This window comes from Dermacentor silvarum, chromosome 4 (genome assembly GCF_013339745.2).
Source record: "Dermacentor silvarum isolate Dsil-2018 chromosome 4, BIME_Dsil_1.4, whole genome shotgun sequence".
NCBI classification, from domain to species: Eukaryota; Metazoa; Arthropoda; class Arachnida; order Ixodida; family Ixodidae; genus Dermacentor; species Dermacentor silvarum.
In genome coordinates, this window is record NC_051157.2 from 115,760,647 (window position 1) to 115,777,655 (window position 17,009).

A 17,009-nucleotide genomic window follows, 5' to 3' on the forward strand; every position below is an offset into this window, starting at 1 on the left:
GGTCACTACTTTTCAAAAGAAGTTTTCAAAAATTGCTTATTTTGAAAAAAAAAGAAAAAAAGATACATGCATGAAGTTTACAAATTTGTAGCTCTGCACCAAGAACATATATCACAGTTTTGTAAAATACACCCGTTAGAGCATCCAAAGTAAACGAATTTGGTATGTCAATTTATATTGTACGTGAATTTGTTACATATTTTACAAGGGTTTTGCAAAAGCCCTCCCCACATATTAGTAGTATTTTTGAGAGCCATGTTTAATACATCAATTTTGTCCGCTTTAGATGTACTATTACATGCAATTTACAGAATTGTGATATCGTTTTTCATTGCACTGAGTCGTAAACTTGGCAGTTTCGTTTCCTGAAAAATTTGCAGTTTTCAACAATATTTTTTTATAAAGATTGATAGCCTAAATAAAAAAAAATTGCTACCAACAGCCACTAGATTCTAACTTTTTCTTTTAAATGCAACAAACCTACTCAAATTAGGTGCAGTAGTTGCCAAGCAAAACGATTTCTCCTTTCCCATGTATTTAGATAGGAGTCTCGCAAGCTAAAACTCCCCTCAAGTTTATGGTTTTTTAAATTTTGCAATTAAATTTAAGGCCTACATATGAAAATCCGCTGCCTACAGTCACGAGATGTTAACTTTTTCTTTTCAGTCCAACAAACCTGATCAAATTCAGTGCTGTGGTTGCCAAGAAAAACTATTCCCTCGTTTTCATGTAAACTGTTCCCATGTAAAACTGTTCGCATGTAGTTGGATAGGAGATCCCAAGCTAAAGCTTCTTCTTAAGTCGGCACTGCTTTTGTAGATGGCTCAGGCAAGAGTGTAACGTTGATGGAAATTGTGGATGTTTGATTGGATTGAAATTTATTTCATGGCCTGCACTCCTCAGCCTCTCATTTACAAGCTTGCTTGACAAGGAATGATTTGAGGCTCATACGTCTTCAACCATTTTTTCTCAACGTCTGTTCTTAGCATGTCAAAGAAGTATGAGCAAGGGGATTTGTGATACTTAACACATGCAAGTCCAAGTTATTGGCCGCAGAAGCTTCAAAATTCAAGCAATGTGAGAGAAATTACACGGCGCTGGGTACCACATTTCGCTTTCCCTTGGCTTAGAACTCTGGCTCCTATTGAACTGCGATACCAATAGCTGTGAGGCATATATGTCGGTAACATAAGTTGACCCGCCATTGTTGCCAAGTCTGCTCGGCTTGTTGGTGGTGTTGCCTCTATGATTGCAAAACCTTCCATGTGGCCACCGTGGCAATTAAGCAATAATTAGTGTGACTGTAGAGTGTAATGTTAAAATGTTTCTTTGTGTTTCTTTTTTTATTTTATCTATTTTTTTTTATCCTTTTGCAGTACCGGCCGTATGATGCGAACATAAATTGCGCATTACATTTTCATTAACCAGTGATGAAAGAGCCGTTGGTCAACATCACATTCATTGCACCAAGTGCCTGAAATTGCCGCATTATGACGATGCTGTCGGTGCATCAAGCTTTCATCGGTGCATTGTTGGGCCCCTGAGTGATCTCTCTCTCTTCTGGCGTATTGAACTCTCCTTACTTTTAGGAGCGAAGCACCTTAGGGCTGAGCCTTGTCCCTCATAGTCCGTTGTCCGTCCGTAGCTCTGGTTTGCATGGAGACGGCTAAGGGCGCTGTGGTGCACAAGGGCGCTGTATATACTGTACACATGTTCAGTATATATGCGTATAAGCATATATATATATATATAGTATATGTATGCCAAGCTTCGGCTTCCGGAGAACGTTTCCGGCAGTTTTGCCCGAATGATCCCCCGGTGCTTCACGCACTCATCATCATTCACTTCGTGGATATGTGGTGCTTTTTTTTTTTTTTCACCCCAAATCACCGCAGTAATAAAAGTTATGTGCATTTTACAGGCTGCAAAATAACCTTCTATGGAGCATCTATTTCACTGCATTACTTGGCCTCTTTCATATAGCCTTTCAGGAAGGAAGTGCAGTAGTATTTCGATGCCATCTAGTTTTTGCACTGTTGCCCTGTCTAGTAACCTGCAGCCACATCTAGCTACTTCTAGCAATTAGCAAACATGCTGCCTTTCTTGGCTCCTAGTATGGTTTTCACAGTGTGCGGTGTTCGGATGTCTGTCATTACAACACAAATGTACATAAGAGGAAGCACTGCACTGAATGAACTGCAGAGCGAAGCTGCAAGCAAGGTGCATGCTGAGAAGGCGCCAAGGAATTGCTGTAGAGTCTTGAGCAGGATTTTGATTCTTTCTTTTCTTTGCCCACAACTGTCTTTTCTTCAATGCACTGTAACCAAAAACAGAATGTTCTTTTGTCAAATTGGGCCCCACGACTCATAACCTTTACTGATCTCAGTTTACTCACCGCAGTAGCTCTGCGGCTATGGCATTGTGCCACTGAGCACAAGGTAATGGATTTGATTCCCGGCCGTGGCGGCCGCATTTGGATGGTGTGAAAAATTCTCATGTATTTAAAATTTAGGTATGTGTTAAGAACCCCAACTGGCTGAAATTTATTTGGAGTCTCGAAATAATGGGAGACAATGACATCTTTTAGCCTGCAAGTTGCTTTGGCATGTTAAGGGGGGATGCTACTCGTACAACTTTTTCTTTAAATATTTGTGACAGCTCAACGAAACTTTCACCATTTACTTAGTTTGAGCTCCTCTTTTCGAATCTGCTTGTAGTTTTTGGTAGCTCGTTTGCTTAATTTCTTGCACACCATGCATTTGTAAAAACAGTGCATTTTTTTGCTAGCTTAGGCGGTAACAGAGAGCTCAAGAAAACACTAAAAAAAATAGCTGATATTGCTCCCAATGAATAGTAGAATTCAATAAAGCAAAAAAATATTATCTAACATTTGTGTTTCAGTCTAGAAAAAAATTCCCGAGCTTCAGTTTTACCATTCTCAACGAAGAAACTTTTGAAATTATCTTACTGAATGTTTGTGGAAAGCTTCGAAAGTTGTTTCTTTGGATTTAGGACATGTTGCTCAAATTTTATTATGATCAGACTACATAAAACGCATATTTTAGTGCACTAACTCTAAAAATGCTACAAAATGAAAAACTAAGAAGAACACGTTTGAGAGTTAAAAATTGAAAGTTGCAGCACTCGAAAAACCTGGAAAACGCATTCTTTTTAAAATTATTTCTTGCGCCACAGCAGCTCGGGCAACCTTGGTTATTGGGAGAATGAGGCTTGGCCGTTCTCCTCATGCGATTCGCAATGGCGAGCGCTCGTGCGTTGTCGGCCGCGAGGCGCTAGGAGACAGCACACTTTCGGGCTTTTAACAGCCACCTTGTGCTCTTTAGACACAATTTTAACCCTTTTCCAGTTGAGTCTCGGCTTTCATTTTTATTTTCATAACCGTAGAGATACTAAACTTATAACAAATCAAGTGAAAACAAAAGAAAAATCGATCATTTTTGAAAAAAACTTGCTTTTTTTCAAGTAGCATCTCCCTTTAAACTCTACAATTTAATCGATCTCGGCTTGCTAGTGCTGCTAGCATTGAGTGCTGTTTTTAAACATCACCAAAGTCGTTCTTGCCTGTGCATGCTTTTGGTGGCAGTGGTATGCTATTCTGCTGTGTGCATACTTCAAGTATGTGAAAGGGTAACTTTCAATCCTTCATTGCAGCTGACATCTCTCCAACAGCATCTTACAGGACTTCTTCTCCTGGTTTATAAAAACAGGCAATAGTGTGATGATGTGTTAGAAACACTAGCTGCACATTGTCTTGGACAATATGCAAACGAGGACAGAATATATTCAAATACTAGCAGATGAAGCACTAGATCACCTTTTTGACTACTAAAAGTTGCATTTCACTTTAAATGATGTGTAAGCATTGGCAGAAGGCCATTTAAGCTGTAGATGAAGCACTAATCATTATATGTTCGCAAGGTTAGTGCTAAAGGCCTTTGTTTAGCCCATTGTTTGTATTTTCATATCACCTGTGCTATCACACACAAAAGCTCACGTGAGGCAGCAATAAATATCGGGCGTTGCCTTTAGAAGCACCAGTTTCCATCGCACGTCAGGTAAACTGTCTCTGTCACGCCGACACATCATGTGCTGGAAATGCCCAGAAAATTGCCTCCAATGTCTGTAGGCACTGTCCATGCTTTGTTTGTATTTTGTTCACAGAATGATATCGCCTTTGTTGACCATTTTTGTACACTGACCTTTCTCACTTGGCATTGTCTTGGTGCTCCGAATGCTAACTTGGCCATGTACTGGTCAAACATACTGCATTTACTCGAATGTAGGCCAGTACTTTAATGTACAAAATTAGATTCGTGGAGGGGGTTTGGCCACAACTGCCAGACACAGCTGACAGCAGATAGCTCGATGCCATAAGAGGGAAAAAGACTCTGATCTTATCAGGACACAGAGAGGCAGGAATGTCTGTAAAGACTAGGATCATACAGACAAAGATGAAAAGGTTGACAAACCTTTGACGCATAGCTCGAAGCAAGTTCAGACGCCCGTCTATTTCGACATGCCTTTGATATGTCTATTTCACAGTCCTCTGGTGACATGAGATGAAATTCCGGTTGTTCTGATGCTGCAAGCATTCTGAAAGTGTAACATCTTGACGATGTTGCACATTCTTTTTGCAGTGAAATGCCCGTTTTAATTTGGCTTGCATTTGAGGAAAGTTTTTCTTTTCTGACCTTCCGAATTTCAGGAATAAGCCTAGCACTGAGGCCAGCCTGTATTCGAATAGATGCCATACCTTAACAGTTGATATACCTAAATATAGTTGCCTCAGTCTTTCTGGCGCTGTAGTGGGTACATGGCATCATGCAGTCTTCAGCTCACTTCGCGTAAGCAGTGTATATTGAAAGAGTTATGAAAAATAGAAGCTAGATTTTATTAGATTAACTCCCAAATGGCTCTAGCATATAAAATTGGTCATGCATCTCCTCTGTACCAGCCAGCTTCTTTGTTCTATACACGTCTTTAGACAGAGATATATAATGTCTGTTATGGACATGATGATGGCTTTGTACAGAGATCATGTAAATAAAATAAAAAAAAGATTGCATTTTACATCACTGCAAAGCGATGCTCAGGAGAATATGATCACTCAATCTTCTGGAGAATAACAAATTTTATTACCTTAGTCCACATGCAGCCATTTATTTGAGACGCTTGACACTCCTCCCATATTTACGCAAGAGTAGACCTAGGGTTTGGAAAGAAGAGGGGCCCGGGCTATCTGCCCCTTCTTCCTTGTAGGATAGCCTGTGTAGGTTGTCTGAGAGGTTCATGAACGCTTTAGGTATTGTAGCTTGCATATCACGGACACATATTGTGCATGTACAGCGTGCTTTTCAAGTGTGATTTTTCAAAGTTGAGGCAAAAAGTATATAGGTGCAGCCTTTATGCTTTGTGGGTGACGCAGGTCCGGTAAACAAGTGGTGGTGTGCACAACACACTGCAAACTAATGCACCGCCATCTGTGCCTCATTGGACTGCTTAGCATGTCGTTTGCCACGAAAAAGTGATATCAATCATCATAACAAATATCTCTCTCTGTTTGTTTGATAGCCACAATATGAAATATACATTACTATCTGCTGCATATACATATGCTGCACAACTTGGCAATGAGTAGTACTGCACATAACGTGTGTACTGCCGTAAGTTGCACCAACCTTCCGTGCACTTTGGAAGCAGATAATTTCCACGAATTACCCGCCAGAAGCATTCGTTCTGTAGCATCTCATGTCATGCTTTGACTTTCTGCATCCACCGCCATCAACTGCTGTCCTTATCTTCTTTGGCATACCATGTGCAGGCTACATCAGCAATTTGTCTACCCGTCCGCCTACCTGCACACACCGAGCCTGATCCTACCGCCACACCCTCCACTCTCGCCCGCTGCGGCCGCCTTCTATGACTATGGGCCGTCACCATTTGGACCCGGGGCTGCAGCTGCGGCTGCCTCAGCGAACCAGGCTGCGGCTGCAGCTGCTGCAGCTGCTGAACTAGGCTACCCGTTCTCGACGAGCCCATCGACTGCTGCCCTGGCCGCAGCCGCTGCTGCCAGTTACCTGGCACCACCGCCACCTCCGCCCACAGCTGCGCACCACGCTGGGCAAGCCGCAGCAGCGGCGGCGGCTGCCTACTACACGCTGCAGCAGCCCCTGGGGGCGGTGACTAGTGGCGCGGCTGGGTCCCTCAGCACCATGCCGTATGCCGCCACACAAGCTCAAGACGCCCGGCTACAGTGATTTGGGTGGTGGCCCTGTACACCTCGTGCCGCCCGCCGCCGCCACCCACGCACGCAACCGACACAAGTAGTCTAGAGCAATACCAAAGCAGAGTTGGGTAGGTCGGGAGATATATAGAAGGCTCGTCACACCACCAAGCCAGAGCGCCCAGATGCTGCAAAGATGATTCCGAAAGAGCAGCACTGGTGAAGAAGATATACCTGGTGGACTACTTGGATGAACTTTTTTTTTTTTAATCGCTAAATCTTATCTTTTCGCTGATGTTATCAGAGTTCTTGGGGCAAGCTCCTTGCAGTAGTCATTTAAAGGGTGATCATCTGTTAAGGACAATGCAAATCTAGCTTTACCGACCAGAAACTTTGTGGGGTGCATGCACATATGAGGAAGGGATGCCACACTCAAAATTGTTGCAAGGTCTTTAAGTTGTTTCACTGGCCTCTCTTTTCTAGTCCGAGGGAATTAAAACATCCCGTATTTGCTCAGGAAGTCGCTGCAATTAGACATATTGTTTTAGGAGGGGGGCAAGAGCACTATAGTCGGGGTGCCTCTTATTTCATCACCTTCAACAGATGTGCAGTAGAAATTACTGCTGTAGTCAGTGATGACCTTTCTTTTTTTTTTTTTTTGCTTCCCCGTTCAAAGTGCACCAAGCGCCAAACCTTTACGAGTACTTGCTCAAGTTGTGAAGTGCCAGCATTCCACGTCGTGACGTGTGTGATGCTGCACACTTCTTGAAATATTGAAGGGATCATGTTCTTGCTGTAAAGAGCACTGGAATGAATTGTAGTATAATATACTGAAAGCTAGTCATTACCACTGTTACTGTGCATCAGGATGATTCATTGCTTCACTTGTGCACTCGGGCAAGTGGTCATGTTTGCCCTTGAGTGCTCACTCTTGGGCATGATTGATCAACTCGTAATTTGTAAACTAAAAATTAGGCCGATTCGAACGTGCTGCCACTGCTTCAACAAGGTTTCGATTACTAGTGTAATGTCAAGGCTTTGCAAGGAGCTTGCTTCAAGTAGACAACGCATAGACTGGGCATTCCTCAGAAGTGTAGTTAGTCCAGAATGCTTGCCAATCTTTCCCAGGGCGCCTCCAGTGATTTCCCAGCGCACTGTTTTGTGCGCCCCTGGCTGAATGCGTCCCCCCCCCCCCCCCCGATGACAGGTCGCTTTAGCCGACAGCCTGATGTTTTATTAAGCTGCCAGCATTGATTACAGAAACACAGCAGCGCTTGGCACCACTCAATATCTGGTGACTAGCTTTAACAAAAGAGAACTACTACTATGGTCTGGTACCACTGTGGGGTCTGTTGCCACCGCTGTGTTTCTGTAGGTGGCTGTCGCACAAGAGGACATGTATACATACGCAAGACACAGACCACTTAATTAGCTACACTCTTTAACATGCATGATGAACGCCCTGCGTATCAAAGGGGCACATGGTAACACTTCGCATGATCATGTTGCTACAAGCGTACGCGCAAGCTCCAAATGCCTGCAGTGTGCTCTTTGCCTGCGATCACGATTGCGTGCCTCACATTGTTTTCTTTATTGTTTTTGCCCTTTCCATGGTTACCTGGTCGGCACTTAATTTGGGAGCTATTTGGCATTCTTTGACATACTCTTTGTGGCCTTTCAAACTTGTGACAGTTTGAAGTGCCTGTTTCATTCACAAATGCTGTTGTTAATGAACTGCGCATGTAAGTTCAGGTTGCATTGTTGATTTTGTTTTTCTCTTGTTGGCATTGAACGTTTATGCGCAAGCAAACGTGGAAAATTTGCTATACAACTCGTACGGACTATTCTTTTTTGTTAACTTTCTGTTGTGTTTGCAAAGATGTTTCTGTCACGAACGCAGTGCAAAGAGCAGCCTGGTGGCATCATTCGGGGCATCTTATTGCTAGCACGCAGCCATCATTTCATACACCCCATTCATTCTGCATATCAGTGCCTTGTCTGCTAGGGGAAAAAAAAAAAGAAGATAAAAAAACATAATCGGTAAATAAGCTTCGCTCACATCTCTTACTGCTCAGTGAAACTGCTTGCTTTCATTCTCGTTTCTCTTTGTTAATCATTCGCAAATGGCTGTTTTCTTTTGCTTGATGCCTGCTGGTAGCATTGTAGCATGCAGAATGGCGCTGTCAGTTCTTGCGTACTGAAAGAACATCTGCTGTGATTATTACTTCAGAAGGCGGCATCACATGCTCTTAGTGATGTGAGCGACCTCAAGACAACAATCCTCTGTGCTGCAATGTGCCACCGTGAATTCTGGTGGTGCTTTAAGCCATCACATTATCTATTTTACGATGGAGCTTTGAGCTAGCAAGGTGAGGGAGCAGTACAGTGGGAAGTGCCGATTTCCCTTTTTTTTTTCCTTCTTTTTTTTTTCACTAGCTCACAGACACGCTATTTAAGTACTGTCTAGGTTCTGTAAAATGCCACCTCATTGTGATAACCAAATGCTCTTGCATGTTGTTGCTTTTCATTGCCTTTTTTTTTTCTCTCTCTTTTTTTCCGCATCTTTCACCAATCATCTATGCATCACCTCCAAGAGACGCTCATTCCGGACATGCTGGTGAAAATTTTCAGTTGAACAGTTTTAGGGAAAATGCGAGAGGCACGAAACTAGCCAACCAAGTTCTTAACGACCTATTTGTGCAAATCGCCCTACTAGGCAGAATTGTTCTCGATTAGTATACGTCTCAACTCTTGCTGGAAAAAAAAATGGGGAAAAGACAAAACAAAACAAAAAAACGATGATGGTGCAAGAGCTCAAAAGATGCAAGAGCTCCCAGGAGCCTCTTGTTGGCGATGTCACAACTCACTTAGTTCGCGACGGCTAATTCCAAGGCGCGTGTAGTGATTGTAGCTCTGCAGATTGTCCGTCCCAGCACGCGCATTTCTTTCCGAGTCATCTCGTTCTCTGCGTTGAGAAGGCAGGTGAAGTTGGCTGACATAGCGCTTATGACTCCTTCCCCCTCTCTCTGTGAAGAAGCTAGAAACCAAAGCAAATTTCCGTCTCCGCATGTCGCTGTGCGTCATATACAAGACGAAAGAAAAGATGTAGCTAGGATGAACTATATTTTCCTCTAAAGATTAAGAAAAAAAAAACGCTGCCTTTGTATTCAGCTTTACACAGCTGCAGCCTTCTTGCCACACGTGTGCGAGAACCTACAGGGTCTTTCTCAAATGCCTTATAGAAAAACACGCAGGAAATTGTGGGCCTGGCAGCCTGTCGGGTTTGACTAGCCGACTGGGGACAGGCACCTGTCTCATAAACACTGGATCTCACCCGCGTGTGTCTCTCTTTTTTTTTTCTTGTTTTTTTTTACATTGTTGTTTGTCTACTATTTATCACTCCCTGCCCCTTTTATTTATGTATTTATTTTTATTTATGTTTTCCCTCCCTCACACTCCCCTTTTATCCCCCAAACGTTCTTGTTGAGACGACGGGAGGCACATTAGGGCTGAACATTTAAGCAAGGTGCTTTCGTTAGGCCCGAGCTGTGGCAAACGCACCGTCCAAACGAGGCTGTGCGTGCTGCGTATCAGTTGCATGCGTCAGAATCATCTGTGTGCTGTCGTTCAGAAACGAGGGATACACAGCTGCGCCACACTGTGCTGTCAGGCGATCCACAACAGCTGCTGTTGTCCACGTGTGATGGCTGAAATGGAACAGGGCAAGCCCTAGTCCCAGTGTCCAAGCTGCAACGAACATGTCGGTGCTTTGACAAGCCCCCATGACTATGGCACTGCTGGAAACTTGATCCACAGTCTTGGTCGTCAAAAGCTCGGTTCCTTTGAAAACTTACTCATGGGCTGCCTATGTTCTCCCGCTGTCTGAGCGCATTGGATTCGAATTGGCACCCCGCAAGGTGGCCAGTACAGCAGCAGCAGCAGCAGTTCATTCAGTCTGCGGACTTTTGCTCAGTACTACACAGTGTGTATATTCCAAGATGTTGGGAACAAGCATTTTATGACTGCGCTTTCCTTGTCGTGTTCAAAGCTCATGAAAAAGGGGAAGAGGAAGGGTGAGCTGCTCAAAGCTTTGACAGAGCCACGAACGGAATAGATATGCCATAGTTATGGCATATTGTGTCTCCGAGGCTTCTGGGATCTGACACGCCTTTAAAACTCGATTCACGTTGAAAGGTGATCAAACCCCCTATACATTTGTGCATTCCCAATCTCCGCAGCGGAGTGACTGTGTTTGCCACAGCTCTGGCGAAAACTGGAAGCCGTTTTCTACTAGGATGTGTAAACTACCCCCCACCCTCCCTCCCCCCTGTTCAAGTTTAATCCAGTACCGCTGTCACATGTAGCCATGTAATTGTCATTTTGCTCAAATGAGTTCTCGCAGAGGTGCTGTTGTGAAAACAAATGGCTGTGATGCAGCAGCAGCATTTTGTGGCAGTGGTTCATTCACCCTTTGCTCGAATGCTGCCCACCTGTTTCTTTTTTTTCTTTTAAGTGGATATTCGTCCTAGACGAACTCATTTACATAAAATGGCCTTTACCTAGGCTAGCGTGACACGGACGTATCGAAGGTGAATGAGATGTATATTTTACGTAAGGAGCGAGAGAGAGGAGGAACACTCATTATTGTTAGAATCTTCTAACCAGTCAGATTTTATACTGAGCCTCATGCACATCACTCACACATTGTCACAGAACAATCAGGTCAGAGAAATTCCATCAGTTTGTTTTTTAAACCTTCCATTTGAATGCCATTTACTTATTTTATCTCAACCAACACCTGTCTTTTTTTTTTTTTTTTTACAAGCAGTTCTTTATTCTGCTTTTAAATCGCACATTGCCTTAAGACATACTGAAATTGGAGATTGAATTTGTTTTCATTTGAATTGCGTGCCTTAAAGGTTCCAAGTGACAATCAAACAATGGCTATTGTTGTTTGTAAACTGACAATCATGCAAGTTTTTAAATTGGTAGCCTGCAGATCAGATGTATAAATGGTAAAGAGCCAATACTGCCTTAACCATAGCTTTAGACTTGGGGGGGAGAGTAAAAGAGTTCCTTCTGTATCTTTTTCTTTTCCTGCACAAAAAAAAAGAAAGTTTTTGTTCTAGTCAGTGTGCTATAGTATAATGGACTCTAGGAACTGTGCCATTTTAAATGCCAATTTTTTTTACAATTGAACGTGGTCTTCATTGGACAAATGTGTGATGCAGAACTGTTCTATCTGAATGACGTGGCATGCCTGTGCTGGCATTTGGAAGAAGTGTAGATCTGGACTGATTGGCGTCTTCTTTGTGGACATTGTAGTATCGTTTGCTAAGATCAAAGTGTAACGCTTGGAACACTACGCACTCCCAACATACGCACAGATACTTAGCCGTTCCTGTTTTATACACTCAACACATATGAAAAAAACTTCAGATATCTGATGGTATGGTTTATACTTTTTATCACTAATGTTATTTTCTCGTAAGGGGCTCCTAAAGGAGTGACAAAAAGAGAAGGCAAAAATGCTGAGTAATATAAGGCCCACTTTGTTCGCTCTGATGTTCTCAATCGACCTGATTGTGATATGTATCCTAAAAAGTTTCATAATAAAGACCTGTACACTTGGTTACATGCTGTGGTCCTGTTTTGTGTTCATTTACATGATTTCACCTCTACCTGATGGTACATAAAACTGAGTGGCATGAAGCTTTTGGGCTAATTTATGTTGATTCATTGTTGCTTTTTCAGTGCTTAAAGGTATAGACGCAGAATTTCCTAAAATTTTGAATGACCTGAAGAAAAAGTCAGTTTTTTTCCTGGAGAGAGAGAGAAAGCACTTTATTAGCACCCGTCGGAGAGTATGGATGATCGGGGTGAGACGCAGCTCCCCCTAGACGTCGGCCGGAATCAGTTGGCTTCCGGCGGCGGCCTGGAGAAATTGAAAATGAACTAAGTTTCACGCTGTCCACTACAAATATTTCCAGCAGGGCTATTCTGTATGCCATATAGGTAAAAAATATGGACAGACTGTCAATATGTTATATTCATTTGACAGGAATACAAGAGTAAGCTAATATGCCACAGTCAACGTGACATCATTTTCTACACACGCAATGTAAATGTTTCGAAATGCATAAAACAAAAGGCTAGTGTGCTACTTATTCTGTGTTGGTACGACTGCTTTCACTTGGGGACTTCATGATAACATGCACTCTGTCATTGCATAAGCTTTTGTTTAAATTTTCTGTAATTTAGGGGGCTGAAAATTTCGGGCCATTTTTTCAGGTGCTGAAAAAAAGTGTTCTTCCTACTATAACTCTTTTATCTTTTTCCAACCATTTCCATATTTATCTAAGGTTAGACTAAGGTGTGGAGATAGCAGCGCAAGCATTTTATTTTATCCAGCGTGTGTAAAAAAACGTTCTTCGCTTATCGCACAGCACAAGTGCTATTTCCCTAAGCATATGTGTGGCAGTCTCCTGTCCAGCCGCTTGCTGACGATAGAAGAACTGGTGATACCGCCGAGTGAACCACAGTAGAGTTTATGGTACAAGTAGCATACCTTTCAACTGTCCCGAATTTTCCGTGAAGTTAACGACTTCATGCTTGTCCTACGATTTTGCAAATGTTTCTTATCTTAGGTTTTGTGAAAAGCAAATTCGTTTCCCGAAAATGTCTGTCACCGACCATACCCTTAGAAGTCTGTTGATGAAATGACATAAGAGGAGTACAGTGGAACCTCATTAATACGATTTTCACGGGAACCGGAAAATAAGGCGTATCATCCGAAAATCGTATCATCCAACATATTATCCAACCATAGTATTATCGGAAAAGAAAAAAAATTAATACACGGCATAGTATCAGCAAGGTAGTTGAAAAAGTAACTGTTATCTAAAAAACAATGTTGCTTTGGCAGTATGTGCCGTTTCAAGTTTGCTGCTTTGTGCATGCGGCTTCTAAAGGAAATCATTGTTTATAAAGTGGGAAAGTGCTCCTCAAAGTGAGAGAGTTCAGGGAAAATTAAAAAAAAATTTTTTGTGCTATTGCCACCTGTCGCTCTTCCGGTGTAGCATTGTGCGACTTTTAAGATTTTTAATGTTCACAGGTTGGCAGGCATGAAATTGTGTTTACCTTTAAGCCCTAACATAGGATGACGCTTTAGCTTGGGAACTCCTATCTAAATCCATGTGAACGGAGGAATCGTTTTTCTCGGCAACCACTGCACCGAGTTTGAGTAGGTTTGTTACATTTAAAAGAAAAAGATAAAATCTAGTGACTTTTGGAAGCAGATTTTTTATTTAAGCTGTCAATGTCTTTATAAAGCTTGTCAATAAATTGTTAAAAACTGCAAAATTTCAAAAACGAAACTATCGAGATAGTTCACAACCCAAATAGCAATGAAAAACGATATTGAAATTCTGTTAACTGCACCTAATATATCTAAAGCGAACAAGATTGATTTACTATACACCTCCCTGAAATATACAAATAATTTGCGAGTAGGACTTTTGCAAAACCCTTGTGGTAAACTTAACCAATTCACTTAAGCTGCAAGTTCGTAAATCAAATTTGTTCACTTTAGATGCTCTAAGGGATGCAGTTTACAGAACTGCAATATATTTTTTTTGGTGCACAGTTACGGATTTTTAAACATTGTGCTTCTATTTTTTCTTTAAACATACAGATTTCCAGCAATTCTTGTAAAAAATTCCAGACCCTTGGAAACGCAAAGGCTACATACAAACACATAATCTTGCAATTTGACCAATGGTCACTGTCGGGAAATATGTACTGCATAAGCATGTCTGTGGCTGGCAGTCTAATGGCAGCCAGCATCGGCATGTACCAGAACCGATCAGACTCGGTCACTGTGCTAACGCTGGCAGCTTATTTATTATCCTATTTATTAGTTCAATTAGTTAATTACATCGCTGTTCTGAGTGGATGCACATTAAGCGCCAAGGCAACCAATAGGTAAGCTCTCCCATGTAACAAAGGACCTAATAAAGAAATGACAAAGCATAAAAGTGTCAAACTCAAGATGATCAGATAGAATTTGCTGAACTGTCGAAACAGATCAACGAGAAGAAAGTAAGGGATATTCGAAATTATAACGTAGAAAAGGTTGAGGAAGCAGTAAAATATGGGCGCAACATGAAATCGGTGAGAAGAAAACTTGGCATAGGACAAGGCAAGATATATGCACTGAAAGATAAGAGGGTAATATCATCAGCAATTTCGATGACATAGTAAAAGCAGCGGAAGATTTCTATACTGAACTGTACCCAGAGCAGCCAAGCTACTTTCATTCGAAGTAGTGATGAACAGGATACAGAGGCTCCTATAACTAGCAATGAAGTTAGAAGGGCCTTGCAAGACATGACCAGGGGAAAAGCTGCTGGAGAAGATTTAATAACAGTCGATTTAATCAAAGATGGAGGAGATGTCATGCTTGAAAAGCTTGCGGCCCTTTATACGCAATGCCTCACAACTTCAAATGTACCAGAAAGCTGGAGGAACGCCAACATTATACTAATCCATAAGAATGGGGACATTAAAGAATTGAAGAATTATACACCCATTAGCTTGCTTTCAGTATTGTGTAAGATGTTCACCAAGATAAGTTCCAATAGAATCAGGGCAACACTTGACTTCAGCCAACCAAGAGAACAGGCTGGTTTAAGGAATGGATATCTTACAATGGATCACTTCCATGTCATGAATCTGGTAACTGAGAAACCTGCGGAGTACAATCAACCTCTCTATATGGCTTTCATAGATTATGAAAAGACATTTGATTCAGTAGAGATACCAGCAGTCATGGAGGCATTGCGTAATCAAGGAGTACAGGAGGCATACGTGAATATCTTGGCAAATATCTACAAGGATTCCACAGCTCCCTTGGTTCTCCACAAGAAAAGTATAAAGATACCTATCAAGGAAGGGGTCAGGCAAGGAGACACAATTGAAGAGATTGTGTCCCCAACACTGCATGCTTAGAAAAAGTATTCAAGCTCTTAGACTGGGAAGGCTTAGGAGTGAGGATCAACGGCGAATATCTCACAACCTTCGGTTTGCAGATGACATTGTCCTATTCAGCAACAATGGGGACAAATTACAACAAATGATTGAGGACCTTAACCGAGAAAGTGTAAGAGTGAGGTTGAAGATTAATCTGCAGAAGACAGATAATGTTCAATAGCCTGGCAAGGAAACAAGAATTCAGGATCGCCAGTCAGCCTCTAGAGCCTTTAAAGGAGTACGTTTATCTAGGTCAATTACTCACAGGGGACCCTGATCATGAGAAGGAAATTTGCAGAAGAATAAAATTGGATTGGAGTGCATACGGCAGGCATTTTGAAGTCCTGACTGGGAGCTTAGCACTGTCGGTGAAAAGAAAAGTGTAGAATCATTGCATTCTACCAGTGCTAACATATGGGGCAGAAACTTGGAGATTAACAATCAAGCTCGAGAGCAAGTTAAGGACCGCACAAAGCGATGGAATGAAAAATGTTAGGCCTAACATTAAGAGACAGGAAGAGAGCGGTGTTGATCAGAGAGCAAACGGGGATAGCCGATATTAATAGAAAAAAATGGAGCTGGGCAGGCCATGTAATGCGAAGGATAGATTACCGGTGGACTATAAGAGTTACAGAAGGGATACCAGGAGAAGGGAAGTGCAGTCGAGGACGGCAGAAAATTAGGTGGGGTGATGGTGGTGGTGGTGGTAACATTTATTTAGGTCCTGAAGTAGGTGGGGTGATGAAGTTAAAAAATTTGCAGGCGCATGTTGGAATCAGCTAGCGCAAGACATAGTTAATTGGAGATAGCAGGGAGAGGCCTTCGTCCTATAGTGGACATAAATATAGGCTGATGATGATGATGATGAAGCGATTAGACACACATTGCAAAAGTTTGTCGTTGCAGCTTATAACATTGTGTGACTTGAATGGAACATACTAGAAAGCTGTGCCATGGCAAAACTGCATCTACGACATCTTGTGCGCAGTGTGCACATTCAACACAGCACTTTAAATGCTTCTTTCGCGACAGAAGGCATAACCACAGCGCAGCTCAGACAAGCAGATACTGCGGCACCTTGCATTCAGCAGGGCCTTGCATTTTGTACTACCTGAAACTGATTAAGCAGCATGGGAGGGCACTGTTGACTGGCACTTCCGCAGTGCCACCTGGGCAGCACATCAGGCCTATTAAAGTAGCCAAAGACTGCACTTAGCAAGTTTCAAGAACTTAATATACTGTAGCGAAGAAGACTGGCGCCCTGTGTGACTGGCGCGCCCTGTGGACGCACTAGCATCATCGGCCCGCCGACGAAGACGGGCTCGCGCTCTCGGTGTCCGACGCTCAACTGAGACGGTCGCGTTTCTGAGTCGTCAATAAACCCCATTACATATTTGGTGGAGCTGTGCTGGGTTCTACTTCCCCAACCCTGGAACTACGCAATCGGACGCTGCCGGCCATCATGCCTGATGACGCCAGCCAAACAACACCTCCGGCACCGCCAACATTGATTTGTCCTGGCCCCGTGCGTCAACGCGATCCTCCCATCTTCAGCGGCTCCAACGAATACGACGTCGAAGATTGGCTCTCGATCTACGAGCGGGTGAAATCTTTGAAACTTTGAAACTTTGAAATCTGCGACCTCACACAAGCGTACCGGCACTGATGTTTTGGGTGCCCCTTTAAGGTTACTTTACGGGCAACAGTTTTTCCATTCTCATAATGCATGCACGTA

General features: G+C 42.6%; 1 protein-coding gene across 2 annotated transcripts in view; it reads left to right on the plus strand.

Moving 5' to 3' along the window:
• The window catches only part of LOC119450555 (RNA-binding protein 24-B), a 101,566-nt gene extending 89,687 nt beyond the window's left edge, over positions 1-11,879 (plus strand). For both annotated transcript variants that reach the window (XM_037714048.2, XM_037714049.2), the window contains exon 4: positions 5,843-11,879. In XM_037714048.2, the coding sequence (XP_037569976.2) occupies positions 5,843-6,278 (436 nt within the window). In that variant the 3' untranslated portion in view covers positions 6,279-11,879. The remainder of the gene's footprint in view (positions 1-5,842) is intronic.
• The last annotated feature ends 5,130 nt before the right edge of the window (positions 11,880-17,009 follow it).